This window comes from Epargyreus clarus, unplaced genomic scaffold (genome assembly GCF_041222505.1).
Source record: "Epargyreus clarus isolate Ecla_fem2 unplaced genomic scaffold, WU_Ecla_fem_2.2 ptg000003l, whole genome shotgun sequence".
NCBI classification, from domain to species: Eukaryota; Metazoa; Arthropoda; class Insecta; order Lepidoptera; family Hesperiidae; genus Epargyreus; species Epargyreus clarus.
Window position 1 is genome coordinate 9,432,698 of NW_027332211.1, and position 18,283 is coordinate 9,450,980.

Consider the following 18,283-nt stretch of genomic DNA (forward strand, 5'->3'; position numbering starts at 1 on the left):
ATACAAGAAATATGATAAATAAAAAAGACATAAAGGAGATACATTTCAGATTTATTGTATAAGTGCACAAACATTATATTGTTTTATTAATAAGCTATTGTTTAATTACTGTTAAGGCTAATTTAAGGATGACACAGAAAACATATAATCCTCACCGAGCGAAGTAACCACAGCATCATCAATATCACATATTTTGAGTTCTAAACACTTTTACGCTAAACCGAGGGGCGTCAATTACCGTTTTATTATTACAAACTATAATATAAGTACTTCATAATTAAACTTCTGTTGTAAAAATGTTCTATAAAGAATAATCATGTGTTATTATCATGTATTAGCCGAATAACAAACTACGCTGGGAGATAACTCGGTTTCGCTTCAACTTTTCTCGTCCTGCATGCTCGAAATTCAGTGAGGTCGCAATGCAACTTATGCCATCCTTTACGCCGAGGCAACGTTGCGCGATATTGGGATATGTCACAATGTTTGGCCCAAAAGTTACCACGACATTTTATCTTACGTATTTTCGTTGCGAGTACAATCATTTCGCTACTGCTGCTTTTATATAAAACAACCCTACAAGAGTAGTATTGTAATATAAAATCAAATCGCTCAATGTTACCTCAAGATGAAGCAGCCTTTATTACAACTACATGTAGATAAATGAGACAATATCAAGAGGTTACATGGGCTAATAAGAAATGTTCTCTCACTGTAACTTATCAAAGATCAAAAAAGATAAGTATACAGTCTAATTCGAATCATATTTGACTTTGATATGAAAACAGCCTATTAATATCACTAAGTATGAATACTCAACTATAGAGATGTCTGTGTAACTATAATGTACAGACAAATATGAGACAACTATTAAAATTATCTTGTGGACACTATGAAACTAACCATTTTAAATGTTGGCCTGCATACATTTAAGAAGGCCAACATTTTAAACAGAGAATATGATACTCTGTTGAGTATTATATCAAGTAGGAATTTTAAAACAATTTAGCATTACACATTTCTCTTAGAGTAGTTAAATACTTTATCTGAGTAAACATCAATCTAAATCCGACTTAACGTATCTGCTCTGCACGAAACGCATCGGTTCTAAAGAGAAACAAGAGTTAAAAAACCTATAATAAAACATAACAAAACAAAGTGAACATAGCATAAAATACACTTAAACATATAAATAAATAAACATTTGACAGTTACTTAAGCTAAATAATTGTCCCGTAATATACTTTTAGTTTAAGAAGCTACATAACACAACAAAAGGAATATAATGGAAATTAAGAAGCAGAGGCAAGACGAGCTCTTCCCTCCGTGACTAATTGCTTATTTAAATAAATGTCTTCGTCTGTTGAAGTGTCAATCAAGTCCAGGGTTAGCAAAGGTTCGGTAGGGTTAAGGGGATCCTTGCCAACATCTTTACATACACCCACGAACTGCTGCTCAACACACAGTTCCTGGAACCTAATGCAGTCTTCCACTGACCAGTCTTGATGAAGAGGCCATACATCTGAAAATGGATATAATTGTATATAATATCACTTTAATCCGTGATTGGATTAAATGCACAATATAAAAATAACATAATTTCATAATTACGTATCCAAAAATTTAAACAAAGGTTATTTTTGACAATATTAAAGTAATACAACGATACGATAAATATAATAAAATAATAATCTAAACAAATATAGATCAATTCACATTTCCCAGATTTTATATTACCCCAATTTCGTTCCATGCAGTAATAATAATAAAAAACAAGATTTATGGTAGAAAATTAAAATGTGATAATAGTAACACAACCTGGGTTATTCATAAAATTTTTTGTGCCGCCCTTTTTAAGTTAAGTTTGTAGCTGATCTTCGGTTTATCATTTTTCTGAATGTTGGTCGTACTCGAATGTTTTCTCGTTTTCATTGAATTCATAGCACGTTTGTTAAATTGTGTAAAGTTATTAAAATTTGTTTCGTTAAACAGTTACAAGATGTCATAAGTGACGTGTGTTATAGTTCGCGCCAACCTGCTAGTCCACTCTGAAGATGTTGCGAACAGGTGTAGTCAAACAATTTGCTATGACGACGCGATTAATTTTTATATTCAGACTGGACTAGCAGTTTTACGCGGACTATACTCGTGTTACGTTACGCACCGTATAGGCGCGCCTTGATGGCCTGCGGGGGCAGCGAGCGCGCCAGCGGCACCGCGGCGGGCACGCGGCGCAGCGCGCGCGCCGCCACCAGTGCCAAGTCGCCGTAGTCGCAGAAGTACACCGACACCATCTCCGTCGATACCGCGCCCGCCACCACCACCCTGCCACATCGCATACGTTATGCACGTCTTCAACCCATTACTGTCCCACTGCTGGGACTGCTGGTCTCCTCTCGTAATGAGAAGGATTAGGCCATAGTCCACCGCGCTGGCCAAGTGCGTATTGGTAGACTTCACATACATTTCAGATTTTTTTTATATAAATCTCTCGTATGCAGGTTTCCTCACGATTTTTTCTTTTACCGTTTAGCAAGTGATAATTTATTTCTAATACGATGTGCGTACTAAAAACTATGAATAACTTTGAAAAATCAGAGGTGCCTGGGATTTTAACCTCAGACCCCTCCATCGAGAGGCCGAGTTTCTTATGCCCGAGTTATGCACGCATTACACGAAATACCAAAAATAATACACATTCATTGGACACATGCCTGACTAAAAAATATGTCATGTCGAAAGTATAATATACAGAAAATAAATTCTACAGCTCTAAAGACGTACATTGTACACATAGACATGAATGTACAAACATCCACTACCAGAACAGAGATCTAAATTGTATATGTATATTTGTTATCTTATACTATGGTATACATAGTAACTATTTATTAATCTGTGATATGGTCTCGATTACTACTCTTCGACAGATATGTCTTATGAACAACTGCCCTTGAAGCTCAAATAAATAAATCCTGAAGCAATAGAAATATGTAGTCGTGTAACATCAATAACTTATGTTAATAATGAATAATGTTTACCATCCGCAACAACCACATAACTTAAGAGGGATTAAATGTCTATAGCAACACATCACCTCACCATATACTCACCTTTTTTTGCTGATATTAATACATCTGCAGCAATAAAAAAAGACAAAAACATGGTTTTTGAATGTTAGTTTTTGTGAATCATGTAACTAACAATGGATATAATTACCATCGCTAGTTACATAATTCATAAACTAGCATATAGATTGTCGATCACACAGTTTGAAACCTGTAAGTGTTGTAATATTAAGACATTTTTCAAAACAATTACAATATCTTGATAATATTTCTATAGCCATGATAAATATGTACTATTTGTGATGTTCATGAATGATAACTATTTATACAATTCATTAATAATTTTAGTTACAGTACTCACCTGTACCACGACGAATCTTTTTCGTAAAACCCTGCATATAGTTCCCCACTAGCTGGATTCGTTGGGGCATCCTGCTCGGATAATTTTGGACATTCTATTTGCAAAGACGACATCATCGCCATCAAAGCATGTCTCGTACTATTCGGCTGAACCTATGAAAAACATTAACTAACGGTTCATTTAGGTTTAAAGCAAGTCACTCATATTATTTTCATTCGTTTTAAATCATTAAAACTTAAGCCATTGTTGTTTCAGCGTCATATTATCAATAAGAATAAGATGGCTTAGGCCCTTGTAAACCAAGCTAGCCATGATTAGAAGAATGCACCCACCAACACCATACACAACTTTTAGGCAGAAGTTAGACGGCAAGAAGAATCGTCAGTTATTCCATTGCTTTTCAATTAAGTACGCAAAGTATTCCATACATTAGTAATTAAGTTTATTATTTTATTTGAGAAAAAGATAGTAACAACAATATAAAATTATAATATTTCTCATATAAGAGTCACACGTAAGCAAAATTTCCAGTATTGCGGTTTAGTAGAGTACAGGGGTGAGTGACGCTGTTTGTCCACCGCCATCGTCACCGAGCCGATACCGATAATTAATGACGGTGCCGAAGTAGCGTACATACATTTAATATAGTCGTTTGTCCACCGCACGTCCGTCACCCGAGCACCGTCATCCCGGTCGCCGATATTTCGAGTAGATCGGCGTGACCGTTGGATCGGCACCAAGATCTTGACGGGCCGATGTACCGACAATATAAAACACGTTGGAACTCGTCCATACATTGCCGTCACACGCGTGACAGCTGTGCTCCAAATACACTTTTAAAAAGAATACCTTTGCTCACTATTGTTATTTAGTTCATCATTAGATATGGTGTCTACACAATTTTTCTTCATTTTCACGTAGTAATTTATTTTAAAATGTATTTACTTCTCATCTATTTATATCTTATTTTTTTTTCTCACATTCTTTCTTTTTTTCATGTTCTCCTTTCTTCCTTTCTTTTTTTTCATTTTATTTTATTTCCTCATTATTATTATTATTATTTTAGTATAAGTGTACCGCCTTCAATTTTTCTGCACATCCTTAAGGTTGACTGGGAGAAAATGCCATTTAGCATTAAGTCCGCCTTTTGCACCACACTGTTTTTAACATAGTCAATAAATAATAATTAAATAAATAAATAAAAAACAAAATAAACCGCCGATGTCGGTCGCGGTGGACAAACTATCGCCGTCACGTCATATTAAAATCGGCCCGAAATAATATCGCTCTCGGTATCGGCTCGGTGACGGTGGCGGTGGACAAACGGCCTGCGGCTCACCACAAAGTTCCAGGGGTTAGCGGCCATGGCGATGTAGACGTCGAAGCAGCGGCCGGGCGCGGGCAGCGCGGGCGGCGGCAGCGCGCGCTCGTCGGGCGGCGGCGCGCCGTGCGACGCGCTGCGGAAGATGCGCTCCTTCTTCTTGTGCAGCGCCTCCACCGGGTCCGCGCGCTCCGTGCGCTCCTCGCGCAGCTTGCCGCTGCAACACGCATCGTCGTTAATCGCGCTGAGTATAGTCCGCACTGAACTGCTAGTCCGCCCCGAATATGTGTGTGTCACTTGTAATATAATGATTGACATTTTATATAGTAATTAACAGACTTCAAAAAGGAGGTGGTTATCAATTCGGCCGGTATCTTTTTTTTTTTTTTTTTTTATGTATGTACACGAATTACTCCGCCGTTAGTGGACCGATTTTAATAATTCTTCTTTTATTGTGTAGAGACGAGCTGGAAGTTGGTCCCATTTAAATATGGTTAGGATCCATGGATGGGTTCTGGAGAAAATGAGAGGAACTCCTCCACCCATGTAAATATAACAGCCATAACTTCGCCGTTTATGAACCTATTTTAATGCCTTTAATTTCGTGTGTGAACAATTGCTACAAGTTGGTCCCATTTAAATATGATGAGGATCAGAGTGGGTTCTGGAGACAAAATATGGAACTCCTCAACCGATGGGTATAATTGTATTTTGTTTGAAGATATTTGGTGTAGGTTCTAATGAAATTGCAAAACCAGTTTATCATTGACTATTTAAGGGTCTGATAATGTGGCTCGGAGTCAAAATATGTAACTCCTCAACCGATGGGAATAATTGAGTTGTGTTTGAAGATATTTGGTGTGGGTTCTAATGAAATTGCAAAGCCAGTTCATCATTGACTATTTAAGGGTCTGATAATGTGGCTTGGAGACAAAATATGTAACTCCTCAACCGATGGGAATAATTGAGTTGTGTTTGAAGATATTTGGTGTAGGTTCTAATGAAATTGCTAAGCCAGTTCATCATTGACTATTTAAGGGTCTGATAATGTGGCTAGGAGTCAAAATATGTAACTCCTCAACCGATGGGAATAATTGAGTTGTGTTTGAAGATATTTGGTGTAGGTTCTCATGAAATTGCAAAGCCAGTTCATCATTGACTATTTAGTTAGGTTAGGTTGGAACATATAAGACAATATAAAACTAAGCGAGCAGGGCGCGGCAGCGCCCTGCGAGCAGGCTGTTCCAATCAATGTAAACTCAGACCTTACCTTCATTCATGATCACGTTTATACAATTTTATAGTGTATTAATATGAATGTTAGTATGTCATCACTAAAAAGGGTGAAAAAAAATTTTTAACAAAAAAATACAATCGACTTCTATGTCACTACAAAGTAAAAAATAATTGAAATAAATGTTGGTTCAGTACATATTTCTGAAGTCGGCGCTCATATTAGACATGCTGTTTACATCGTTATCCAACGAAATATATTGAGTCTCTCGGGTCTCCGGTCTCGCCCCCGGGTACATAGCTGCATTAGTGTGCCCTTACGTTACGAAGTATATGCTAACTAAACCTGCGCGCAACAACTTCAGAGCGGACCAGAAGTTTGGCGCGGACGATACCATTAGTCGTCTTGTTCCCTTCGCTAATACCATTTAAATGACTAAGAAGACAGTAAATAAAGACAATCTTAATGTCAAGGTATCCTAAAATTCCTGTTCTCATAGGTACCGTTATTACAGTTATTACTAATTCCTACTCCTAGTACCACTACTACTACTACCCATGTTAGCAATATATCTGTGACCAAGACTATTATTATTTGTCTATGCATTTTTCATTGCCGCCAACATAATAATCGCGACGAAGAGTGGGAGAAAACGACGCGCGGCCATCTTAGCGATGATATTCATTCGAAAAAAGTAACCGCCTAAACTACATCGTAATTTGTCTTATAAGAAATAAAAACTCATGTTAAATAGTTATAAAGTGTTAATTCTATTCTTTATTAAAAAAAAAAAATCTTATACCCTGTAATAACTGGGTAACTATATCCCAAGGTTAAAAATATTACCAAATGTTAATATAATTAACCAAAAAAATACAATATTACACTGGTCAACACTGTTTTGTCACATGAAGTTAGTAGTAATTTTTTATTATGTTGGCAACCGTTCATTAAAAATCAAATATTATTTCCCTCCAATCACGTCCAGTTTTTTTGTGACACCTATAGATACATTTCTAGCCTCTAGGGATGGCGATTTTTTCCGATAAATATCGATTCGAATCGAAGTGTAATAAATCGATTCCCAAGAAAACGAGGCCCAAAGAATCGATTGTACGAAATCGATCTTCGATCTTTTCAGCTAAAAAGGGCGAAGATAGCGAAAAAACGGTCATCAGGGCCAAACAAGCACTGAAATACGTATGCATCTGCAAAAAAAATGTCTATAACACCAAAACCAACATCGAAAAGATCTACTTTCGATTTTATAGGATGAAAGATCGATTCACTGAATCGATCCATTACTGGAGATTACAATAACAAATTATTTTGGGCCAAAAGATCGATTCTTAGATTAATCGATCTCAAATCGCCATGCCTACGAACCTCAAAACGCGTTTTTATAAAATAAACTTTATTTCGGCAACTGTATAACTACTGTATTTTACTAATTTACATTTTACATTGCTTTAGGGTGTAACATGTCTTTAAAAATACACATGCTGCACTTTAGTTTAAGATTATTGTTGGAATCTTAAAAGAGACCAACCAGATGCTAAATATTCTCAAAAATAATGTTTATAAATTGTACATTTAACAATTACTTCTTTAAGTGTAGCATTTTTTCTATATATACCTAAAAATATATTAAATATATGTTTCTATATCACAAGGATACCTGACGTGTCAATTTTTTTTCTTTGATGTATTATTGTTTGATTGATTGATTCTTTGATGTATTATTACTAGTATATTCAAAATTTGACATAACTTTTCGTGTTACAAAAAAAAATATTTTTTTTGTTGACCAGTGTTACCTATCATTATCAGTTACATATACCCTATTTAAATTATATCTTTAACAAAAAAAACAACTTAATTTTCACCTAGAAAAAACTCCATCTAATTAATCACCTATGTATTTAACAGATATACACTAATCCACTGCTATAAATTCGTGAAATTGCAAAATCAATGAAGCTTCAACTCGCGTGCATTTATACGGAGAAAGTTGAGGAAACAGATATGCTCTAGTTATTTTAGTTGCGAAGCCGAAATCATTCCAATTAGACTGTTTCAAAAATTGTTATTAATATTGTAATTATAATTGTTTTTAATGAAATAAAAAGAAACAATATTATTAATTATAATCGTTCATGTTTCTGACTGTTTGATTTTACATTGACTATTTTATACAGACTATATAAGATATCTTTACGCGATGTTACTTAATGATAATGTAAAATTCTAGTCTAGTTATGTTGTCCGTCTGATATTAGGGTATCATTACAGCTCATCAATATTCTGTAAAATCAGTTCAAGGTAGTCCTTAGGTAAGGTAGTACTTGCTTGAGTAGCAAGCTTACAGCTCGAGTGCTTGGTGCGCTAGATGTAACAAGGAAATACACTCAAAACTGTAATCAAGTCATGAAAGAGTAATTCTGTAATCCTAAATGTCGTTAATCATAGAACTGGTCGGAGGGACTCAACTCACTTCTCGACGAGGTCGTGCTCGAGCAGGATGTTGTTGTTGACGGAGGCGAGTATCTTCTGGGGGCCGGAGCGCACGAAGAGCTCGACGTGCGGCGTCTGTGGCGTCTGCGCGGGCGCGGCGGCGGGCGGCGGCGCGGGCAGCGCGCGGCACAGCACGCGCTCGCCCAGCAGCAGCTGCCGCAGCCGCGCCGCCATGCTGCCCGCCGCGCGGTCCGCCGCGCCCAACCGCACCTGCATCGCCTGACACGCAACGCTTGCATCATTCGCCAATCGAGGGCTACAGTAATGCTTCGATGAAACTACAGAACCCTCCGAGATCTATTGCCCCATCCAATTGTACTTGCGTTCTTATTTTAAGTGTGTAGAGAGGTACAGTTTTTCTTCTTACATTCTTAGGCAGGAATCTTATCATGATAATACTAATCACATAATACGTTCATGAATGTCTGAGTTCACTTACTAACAATGTTGGAGTGCATTCTCATTTGGTCCTTCAGTTTCGTAAAAATAAAAGAATGTCCTGATTATAATGTTTTCAAGTAACTGTAAGCCTATCTAAGTTCCACTACTGAATATAAGTCTCTTACTTCTTCATATTATCAGTTACCACAAATACATTCACATATCACAATAATTATTAATTTAGTTACCTAATAAAACGAAAATATTTCAGACTAAATCTTATATAAACCGACCTATCACAAATGTAAGAATCCCTGTAACTATAAAGAGAGAAAATAAGTATCAATAGAAACATAATACAGATATGCCGTTTGATGAATGTGCTCACCTGATAGGGGAAGGCGTTGAGCGCGGGCGAGAAGTTCTGCAGCGGCACGAGCGAGGAGAGCGGCGCGCGCAGCACCAGCCCGCTGTCCACCAGCAGCGTGCGCACCGTGCCCTCGCCGTCCAGCCCGCTGATGATGGTGCAGCGCACCCTGCACAAGGACATGTCATGTAACTTACGCCCATAGATTAGTAAAGATTACTCACTCCTAACAAAAAAATGTAACCAGTATCGACAATAGAAATTGTCACTGTCATCTATTTTCGTGTTTGAAAAATATTTAAAAAAAATAGTTTTTAGATAATTTACGAACGAAACGATATTTTTCCGCAATTTTTCTTCGATTTCGTGTTTTTGCACTACTTAACTGCGCTTGTCGGCATTGTTCGGCGTAAATTACACCATGACAGCCACTAAACGGCTGACAAAATTGTCAGCCGTTTAGTGTAAAATTATTACAAAGAATCTGATAATTATACGGCGCACACGAATGAAGAGGCGTATCAATTTAAAAAAAAAAAACGCGTAGACTGCACGAAGATTTATTGTGAGTATTTGAATACAACTGTAAATTAGTAAATTATTTATTACCTAAAGTTCAAACCTATTCCTCTGTACTCGGCGAGTATGAAAATAGATGTGATATTCTATATAGTATAGTCCGCGCCAAACTGCTAGTCTGCTCTGAAGTTGTGACAAGCAGGTGTAGTCATACAATTTGCTATGGCGACGCGATTCATTTCTATATTCAGAGCGGACTAGCAGTTCTACGCGGACTATACCTATATTGAAAAGTATATTTAAGATGTACGTACATTTGAGCGCACACTCACCAGTCGCCGTCGTGCTGTCGCACGATGTAGAGGTGGGGCGCGGCGGGCGGCGCGGGCGGCGCGGCGGGCAGCGGGCGGCGGTAGGGGCCGGCCGTCAGCAGCGCCAGCGCCGCGCGCACCACCGCCACGCCGCCCGCGCGCGACACCCACACGCGCCCCTCCTCCGTCACGCACCGCACCTCCACCTCGCACAGCTTCTGCACGACGCACGGTACGTCATATTAGTATACCATAAGGATATGTAATACATCCTACACTTGGTAATATGACAAAATATAGTGTATTAGGCAAATAATATGCTATGAACTTCGATTGCTCACTCTAGGACTCGAATAGATGTAGTCTAGGATATTTATTTCTGATAGTTGTTAGTAACACGTTGTAGTGTGGAGCTAAGACATCCTTATATAAGATAGGAATAGAGTAATATTTAATATTCAACTTCAACGACTTCAACACAGTAATACGCCTCTAACTAGAACCTGCCTATGACATCTCTACATAGCTTTATTATTACTAACTTAATATTACTCTATTCCTTTTTTATATAAGGATGCCTTAGCTCCACACTACAATGTGCAATCTACCAATCCGCCCTTGATCAGTGTAGGAGACTATGATCCTTTTCATACAGCGGAGCAGAGCAGCAGCATCTCATCATAATTTAAAAATCGGTAACTAAAAATCCTAGTAGTGAGCGGGAACCTGTGTGATATTGAAGGCGCCGGCGATGCAGAAGTCGTGCACGATCTCCTTGTTGAGGTTGAGGTCGCGTTGCGTGGAGGTGTCGTAGAGCACGACGGCGACGGCCGGGTCGGCGGGGTCGTGGCGCGGGCCGGGCGCCGCCACCAGCACCTCGCCGGGCAGGCGGCGCTGCACCAGCTCCGCGCCCGCCTCGCTCGCCGCCAGCTCCTCCGCGCCCTCCAGCCGGCACAGGATCGCCTGCGCAAGAACATCGTCCACTTATACTCGTTATTCATTATCAATACATCATATTCTGAATATCAAAAAACTAAATTTAACAATTTCTCGTAGGCGGAAAGCATCAGGTCATTAGAAAAAACATTAGATAGATTGATTATTAAAAACGGGCGTTAAATTGTACGCGCTTAGAACATTTTACAAGTTTGTAGTGCATGTCACGCTTCATGTGTCACAAGTGTTAGTCAAGAGAGATAAATTACATTCAAACATAACTTAACTGTATGTCATCTTATGTTTGTCATCTTACATCCTTAGTCCACATGACTCATTTTGAGATTAAAGATAATTCCTATCCTAATAACCTACAAAATGCATTATTACTTATTTTATAAGCAATATTAATAAGATACTTGTTTGAAAATTTAATGTAATTATGTCATAAATGGTATAAGTATTATAATAAAACACTTTCTAAAATCATAGCCGTACACTATATGATTCCCTGTGTCGTGGGTGCTAGACACCCAGAGACAAATACACATTTATTTTTACAATTGCACTTTAATCAATTAAAACTTTTTTATATTGTTACACTGCTAAAAAACATACTTAGCACTTAAGCAAATCCAAATATCTCACCTGTGCAGGCAGCCTTCTAAACTGTGGTTCGAGGATCTTAATCTTGTCTATAAACACAGTGTCGTCGTCGCCGTGGTCGCCGAGGAACACGGTGGCCGTGTCGTCCTCTATCTCCAGGATCTTGGCGCGCTGCCACCCGCCGTCGTTTAGGTTAACTGCATACCTGCCACATGAATAAATATTTGAAATAATTGGTCCATTAACAATTCCGTACCTTAAAAGTGTCAAAATACATTTTAGGTACTATAAAATTTCATATAGCCCTTTAAAACGGTTAGGGTATTAATATTAACCAATTTTGAATGACGTCAAATTTCGATCTTTGGGAGTTAAAAGATTGACTTCATTGATTATTTAATAACCGGCATTAATAGATACATTATTGATTTTCACAAAAAATTAAGCAAACTAAATCTTACCAAGCATTTTTTATTATCATAGATTTGTCAACAGTAGTACCAGCGTGTTCATAATACTGAGCCATGTCTGCCAAAAGAACTTCAAACTCATCCTGAAATCAGATAAAATCTTATTAGCTAATTCAATATGGAAAATTAATTTTATATAATGAGTTCTTTACACTTATGAATCTGGACTTGGCAATGAATGGAACATGAAATAAATGATTAAGGAAGTAAAATACAAATTATTTTGAAATTAAAGATATTACTCTTTTTTAATGCCACTTCCTATAAATATTACAATTAAACTTACACTGTACTGTGGTCCTATAATCCTTAGCCAAATCTCGAGTGTGGAATTTGCAACAGTGATAAATACATTCCAAAAATCATCATCGGGAAACTGTAGTGGTGGTAAATCACTATCTATGGTATCATCTATTATGGTGTTCTCTATAAATGGTGATGTCGCCTCCTATAAACAAATTATGCAATAAATATTAAAATATAATCAGATAATACAGATTTTGGCCTCTGATGGAACATCCATCTCCATTAATGTCTAACAATATATACTTCAAACTCACTTCATTGTTCGGCAAAAGGACAAGTAGACCATTTACAACACGATCTTTTATAATTCGAGGACAATTTTCCACTAGATCTTGCCAGTTGTTTGGTAGATTTTCTCCATATTTTTGTCTAAAACAAAAAAAATAGTATAAAAAGCATTTATACAAGTTGTTTCATGATGCACAGGTGTTAACAAACATATTCAACAATGTGCATTGCAGGATTATAAAAGGTCTATGAAAATCATGCTTGTAATAAGAGAACTATACAAAAGGTACCTGTACAAATGTGGCACGGTACTGGCCCACAGACCCGCCTCGTGCTCCGACACTAGGTCGGCGAGGAAGGTGATGGCCTTGCTGTTCGAGGAGGTGGGCAAGCCGCCGGCCTCCGAGCTTTCTATTGCCGCTAGGATCTTAACTGCAGCCACCTCCTTAGCGAGGTCCTCCGACGGTGATGAATCGGGATACGATGAACACGAATAAGTATTGCCCACCTGTAAGAGAAAATTTACATGAAATCAATGTGTTCAATCTTAGAACAAAAGTGTAAATAGATTTAATATATAACCTTAATAGTGCAATCGTAGCTGACTGGTCCGCGTTTCGGTCTTAAGTCGTGCATCTTACAGACCGGTTGTGGAAGTCCAAGTTTCCGACAGGTCCATTCTAATTTCTTGAACGATGACGTCGAATCTGGCGGAGGCTCTAGATTATGCGCTGGTTCTACCTGTGTTACTGGGTCACTATGATCCTACAAGAATTCTTTTATGTTAACAAATTGATTGGAAAGAAAATTAACAAAAATTGTAGTTTTAAAAAATTACGTTTGTGCCACACATCCTACTGGTCACTTCCTTATGTAAATTCTATTAACAATGCGTTCAATCTATAACAATAACAATTATATTAACTTATTAGTACGCATTGACTTCATCAAAAGTGTTAAAATCTAAGCAGGTCTCAAAATCTTTTAAAACTTCAACAAACCCTATTAGGCCAAAAAATGATTCGTCTTATTATCTTCATTATCTTTTCTTGGTTATTTGAAAATCTAAGAAATAGGATATGAGATTACCATGTTCAGGAACCTTAGCCACATACCAGACAATCGTTGTAAGCAGGTAACTGCAAGGGTATCGAGTCGACGGTGTTTAGACGGTCTCGTAAGTTCGACAGCCTCTGTGATGCAGAAATTTTAGCACTGCTTCTTATTTCAGTCTCTTTGTCATTTCGTATGGAATGTTTTTTCTGGAATTATTTCCAAAAATATCACTTATCTCTATATAACAAACAAAAATTCATGTCTCATATGTGATCCGTATAGCTATCATGGACCAATTTGAATGCTAACGCGTTAACTTTAAATATAGTGATCAATCGTTAAAACTAGCATAAGTATACAATAATGATTTATAATAATGACAAGAGCATGAAAATAAACCATAAAACCAGACCATTTTAACAAAAAATGAAATCAGATTTGAGCTGTCAAATTTAAGTAAATTAATATTAAAAGAGTGAAAATCTTTTAGTTTCATTTTAAATAATCCTTGCTACACAACAACAAAAATGTAAATATTATATGATGCAAACAGAACCAAATTGAAGCCTATTCAGTCTTACTATTTTAGAGAATGCCTTTATAATATTAGTAGCATAATAGGTCAATTCATAGTCTTCATAACATTAGTTTCGACTGAAATACTAAGAGCACTATATTCTTATACATACTTCGTCAATAAATGTATTCGCCTCTCGTACCGTTTGTGAAGAACCTTTAGTTACATTTGGTGCACCATTATCTTTTTCAATATGGTCAGCTGTTGGTTTGCCAGTTTGTTTCACATTCATCACTTTCAATTCACCTGATTTGTTATGTTTGTTATACTAAAAAAAAAAAAATTTTTATATAACACTATAAATCACTTAGTATAAATGAATACTCTGACTTGAATTCCTTTTCATAATTTATGATTAATTCCTGGGAAGCATCAGAGTGATAGCTGCTTTTCCTTGAAATATTTATTGCGTAGCTTCATATCAGTATAATATTTAAATGTGGAAATTTTATTAAATTAGCCAATGATATATATTTCCAAGAAAATAAAGAATCCGATAAAGATATATATTTTTTTTTAATAAACTTATGAATAGAAACATGTTGGATCAAAAAATAACGAAGGTTAATTCAACTTACCTTATTGTAATTGCTAACATATGGAGCATTTGATTTAACTCTGTAATACTGGTTGGAGTACTGACTGTCATAATTTGATTGATAATTAGATGATGATGGTTTTCGCCATGAACCCTGCTTCTTAGGAAATCGGTTCTGAAAAGTGCATAATACTTAGAATTGCTTTTAGCAGTCTAATATTCCTACACCAAATGTGCTAGTCTACTTTTTAGGGTTGCATACCTAAAGTGTAAATAAGTACCCTATTTACTAAGCCTCTGCCCTCTATCTCTTTGTCACAGGGCTATATCTCACCAACTGTTATAGCTAGACACTTGAAATTATCACCACCTATATTTTTTAGTATTTTTAATATAATACACAAACTGTAAAAATAATAGAAAGTTAAAGTTGAAGGGGGATTCATAGGAATCCCCCAAATATTGGGTACTAGTATAGACTAGTACCCAATATTTTGCTTATTTGTATGCTTCTTCTATGATTAAAAACACTTGTGGAAAAGATCCCTCCATGTGTAAACTTGCACTTGGCCAATTCTTACGTTTTATTACCTCGTTTAAGCAAGTCATATTTTGTCCTATTTAGACTTCAAAACATCTGGCAACTGTATATCCGTACCATGCGTGAATAAGTTAATAAGTCAAAAATGCACAATGTTCATTGCAGCTATTTGTACTCTTTGGTGAGAGGGTTATTTTAAAATTTGACAAGTTGTGTATGTACGGTAAATAAAGACCCGTTAACTTACTTATTCACCCTATAAATTAAAATTATGAAACAAACCTAATGTTTATTATGACTAAAACAAAATAATGTATGTACATTATTTTGAAATATATTTACAGTAGATCGACATATCAACATATTCACGCATGGTACGGATATACAGTATACCCAGGACAACAAAACTAGGTCCTCTGCATTTGTAAGGCTATTAATCAGTTACAAACATTCGAACGAACACAAATATACAAGAATATAAGTATTATATTAAGCTTACAGGATAATTCAATTTCACTGCAGACTTCTTGCTTGTTTTTTGGCGAGCAACCATTGAAGCTATATGTTGTGTTTCCTGACTGGCGATAGCATCAACCACCCACTCATTATTACTTGCTTGTGAAATTTTAAAACCAGGTACATCTTTAAAAAGATCTACAAGGCTTGGGTAGCCCAGTTTCTTAAATGGTATCCATTCTCCTTGCAATTCACGGTAATCACCTGCAAGATAAATTTTACTCAAAATCATTTGATTAACAAAATATATTATTGTTGTTTCTAAGCTTTTAACAATAAAAACTAACAAGGGCCCAAGTGCCTTCATTTTACAATTAAAAAACTTGCCTGTGTATTTTATAAATTTTATACAAAAATACTATTTTTTAAATACTCACGGTTACATTGCTTTAATGTTAAAGCTCCTTTAACAGAAATGAGTGTCGCTCGAAGAGCTTGAATGACTGGTTCTTTCTCCGCCATTATAGATATGTCTACAAAGGGTATTACTTTTATTACAATATATGTATTTGAAATAAAGACATAAACCTTGTAAAAAAATTTGTAAAATTAATTTAATAAATTATCTGGCAGTATGAGTTGTGGAAAATTGTAATGTTATTGCACTAAGCGTGCAGACAAAATCAAGCTTTGACTCTGTACTTGAATGTTTAGTGCAGTTTCGTTTAATTATATTTAATATTTGATATATGGTTGAATTTCCCTGACTTTCAATGTTACAGGAAATCATTAAGCAGTGCATGCTCGATGTCTCAACTACCATTTATTAGTAAAGTAATTGACAGGATCTGTACCATTGCTCGATTACAAAGCCATTATCATAAAACACAGAACATACTACTCTCTTACGAGAGATCATAGAAGAAGTCAGTACATACTGTATATGACATTGACTGTATTTTACTCCTTAATGCTAGTAACTATGCGTGTTGAAGATTAGTACGGCCTACATTTTCACTGGCAAATAATCCTAAAAGGAAACTAAAACAGTTCAAGTTTAAGACCCGTAGACTTAATATAGAATTATAAGGGACGAATTATAACGGATATATAAAACACTGCTCACCTGCAGATATTGGTAAATATAGGTTTCGTCAGCACGCCGATACCAACAGCCAAACGAGGCAATCCTCTGATCGTAAGCAGTTTACATTTCGATTATAATATTTCTAAGAATCTGAAAATGAAAACAAAATAGATACTAATTTTGTAACGACCATGCAACAGTTTGGCATGCTGTAAGCGTAAGCAAGAGAAATCACACAATGTTTCATCAATAATTAGGTAGGTATTCAGCTTGAAAACCTTTCACCTTGCTTAGTACGTAAATAAATAAAGTTAATAGAGGTACTATGAATTTTTTTTACCGCTAACATCAGAAACCTAACAAATTTTAAGGATTCTTCAGTAATTTCTCAAATATTCGTTCGTTTGTTTTTCGACTATGATTTAAATGAAATATAGACAACTTCACAACTCAATGACGTTACCTACATAAAGTCTAGAATTGATCTGCCAAAGTGTCAAAAGCAGTGTTGTCAGGACGAATTTGTAATATTACAGTGCAATGATTAAAAAAATACATGAAAATCGGCATGAAAAATACAGTGAGTCATAAAGTCAAATACAGTGTTTTTACAGTAAATAAAATTATATCATATTTTTGAAAAATCACATTGTATTTTAACACGTTTAGTGCCAACGACTCGCCTTGCAACGGCTCATATTAGACATCGTTATCCAACGAAATATATTGAGCACCGACTTTAGAAATATGTGCTAAACCAACATTTATTTCAATTATTTTTTACTTTGTAGTGACATAGAAGTTGGTTGTATTTTTTTGTTAAAAATTTTAATTAATGATGTCATGTAATAATGACAAAGAAAACATTTATTATTAATTATATTAAATTATTTATTATTAAAGCTAACTATGTACTTGCTTTTGTTTTGGAAGAAAAATATAACGATGGAATTCAATTCTGATTCGAGATAATTTCTTGTTTTATTCTTGATAGGGCGGCGTTTGACTGCAATCTCAGCTGATGTCTGTCTGTTATACCTACTAGTTTCAATATTACCCAGCAGTATACTTAACGTAAGAAAGCGTAATTTTACTATGTCAATATTTTGATTGATAGGGATGTTTTAGATTACTCATTTATTAGAAATAGAAGTCGCACAAGTTAAGTTTTAAATCAATTTTATATACGCAAATATAAAAATATAAAACTTAACCTTACAAATAGAATTTTATCAAAAGATTGACAGTACCTGCATAAATTACAAAAGAAACTTACCTCCTGTTTATTTGATGGATTTTAGCCATGTTTATACGTGGAAATACACTAAACATTTGCCAAACACTTATTGATATAGATATAAACGTTGTGGAGACTGCGACGGCCACAATCACAACAAATCATTATG

At 35.9% G+C, this 18,283-nt stretch overlaps 1 protein-coding gene across 4 annotated transcripts; it reads right to left on the reverse strand.

Annotated features, from left to right (window-relative positions):
• Nucleotides 1–32: 32 nt before the first annotated feature.
• On the reverse strand, nt 33–17,377 carry tapas (tudor domain-containing protein 7 tapas). 4 transcript variants are annotated; one of them, XM_073087687.1, is made up of 21 exons: nt 17,218–17,377; nt 16,917–17,027; nt 16,228–16,323; nt 15,834–16,054; nt 14,834–14,968; nt 14,398–14,523; nt 13,738–13,884; nt 13,205–13,387; nt 12,913–13,130; nt 12,649–12,763; nt 12,375–12,536; nt 12,080–12,171; nt 11,661–11,823; nt 10,803–11,039; nt 10,098–10,294; nt 9,268–9,415; nt 8,479–8,717; nt 4,769–4,967; nt 3,430–3,581; nt 2,165–2,325; nt 33–1,522 (listed from the first exon to the last, which is right to left on the reverse strand). In XM_073087687.1, exons 3-21 carry the CDS (start codon nt 16,310–16,312, stop codon nt 1,293–1,295), a joined length of 3,210 nt encoding a protein of 1,069 aa, XP_072943788.1. In that variant the 5' UTR covers nt 16,313–16,323; nt 16,917–17,027; nt 17,218–17,377; the 3' UTR covers nt 33–1,292. The 4 variants fall into 4 exon arrangements, with proteins under 4 accessions (XP_072943788.1, XP_072943768.1, XP_072943779.1 ...); XM_073087667.1 differs by having other exon boundaries at nt 14,368–14,523; XM_073087678.1 differs by having other exon boundaries at nt 14,368–14,523; nt 17,225–17,362.
• Between the last annotated feature and the right edge of the window lie 906 nt (nt 17,378–18,283).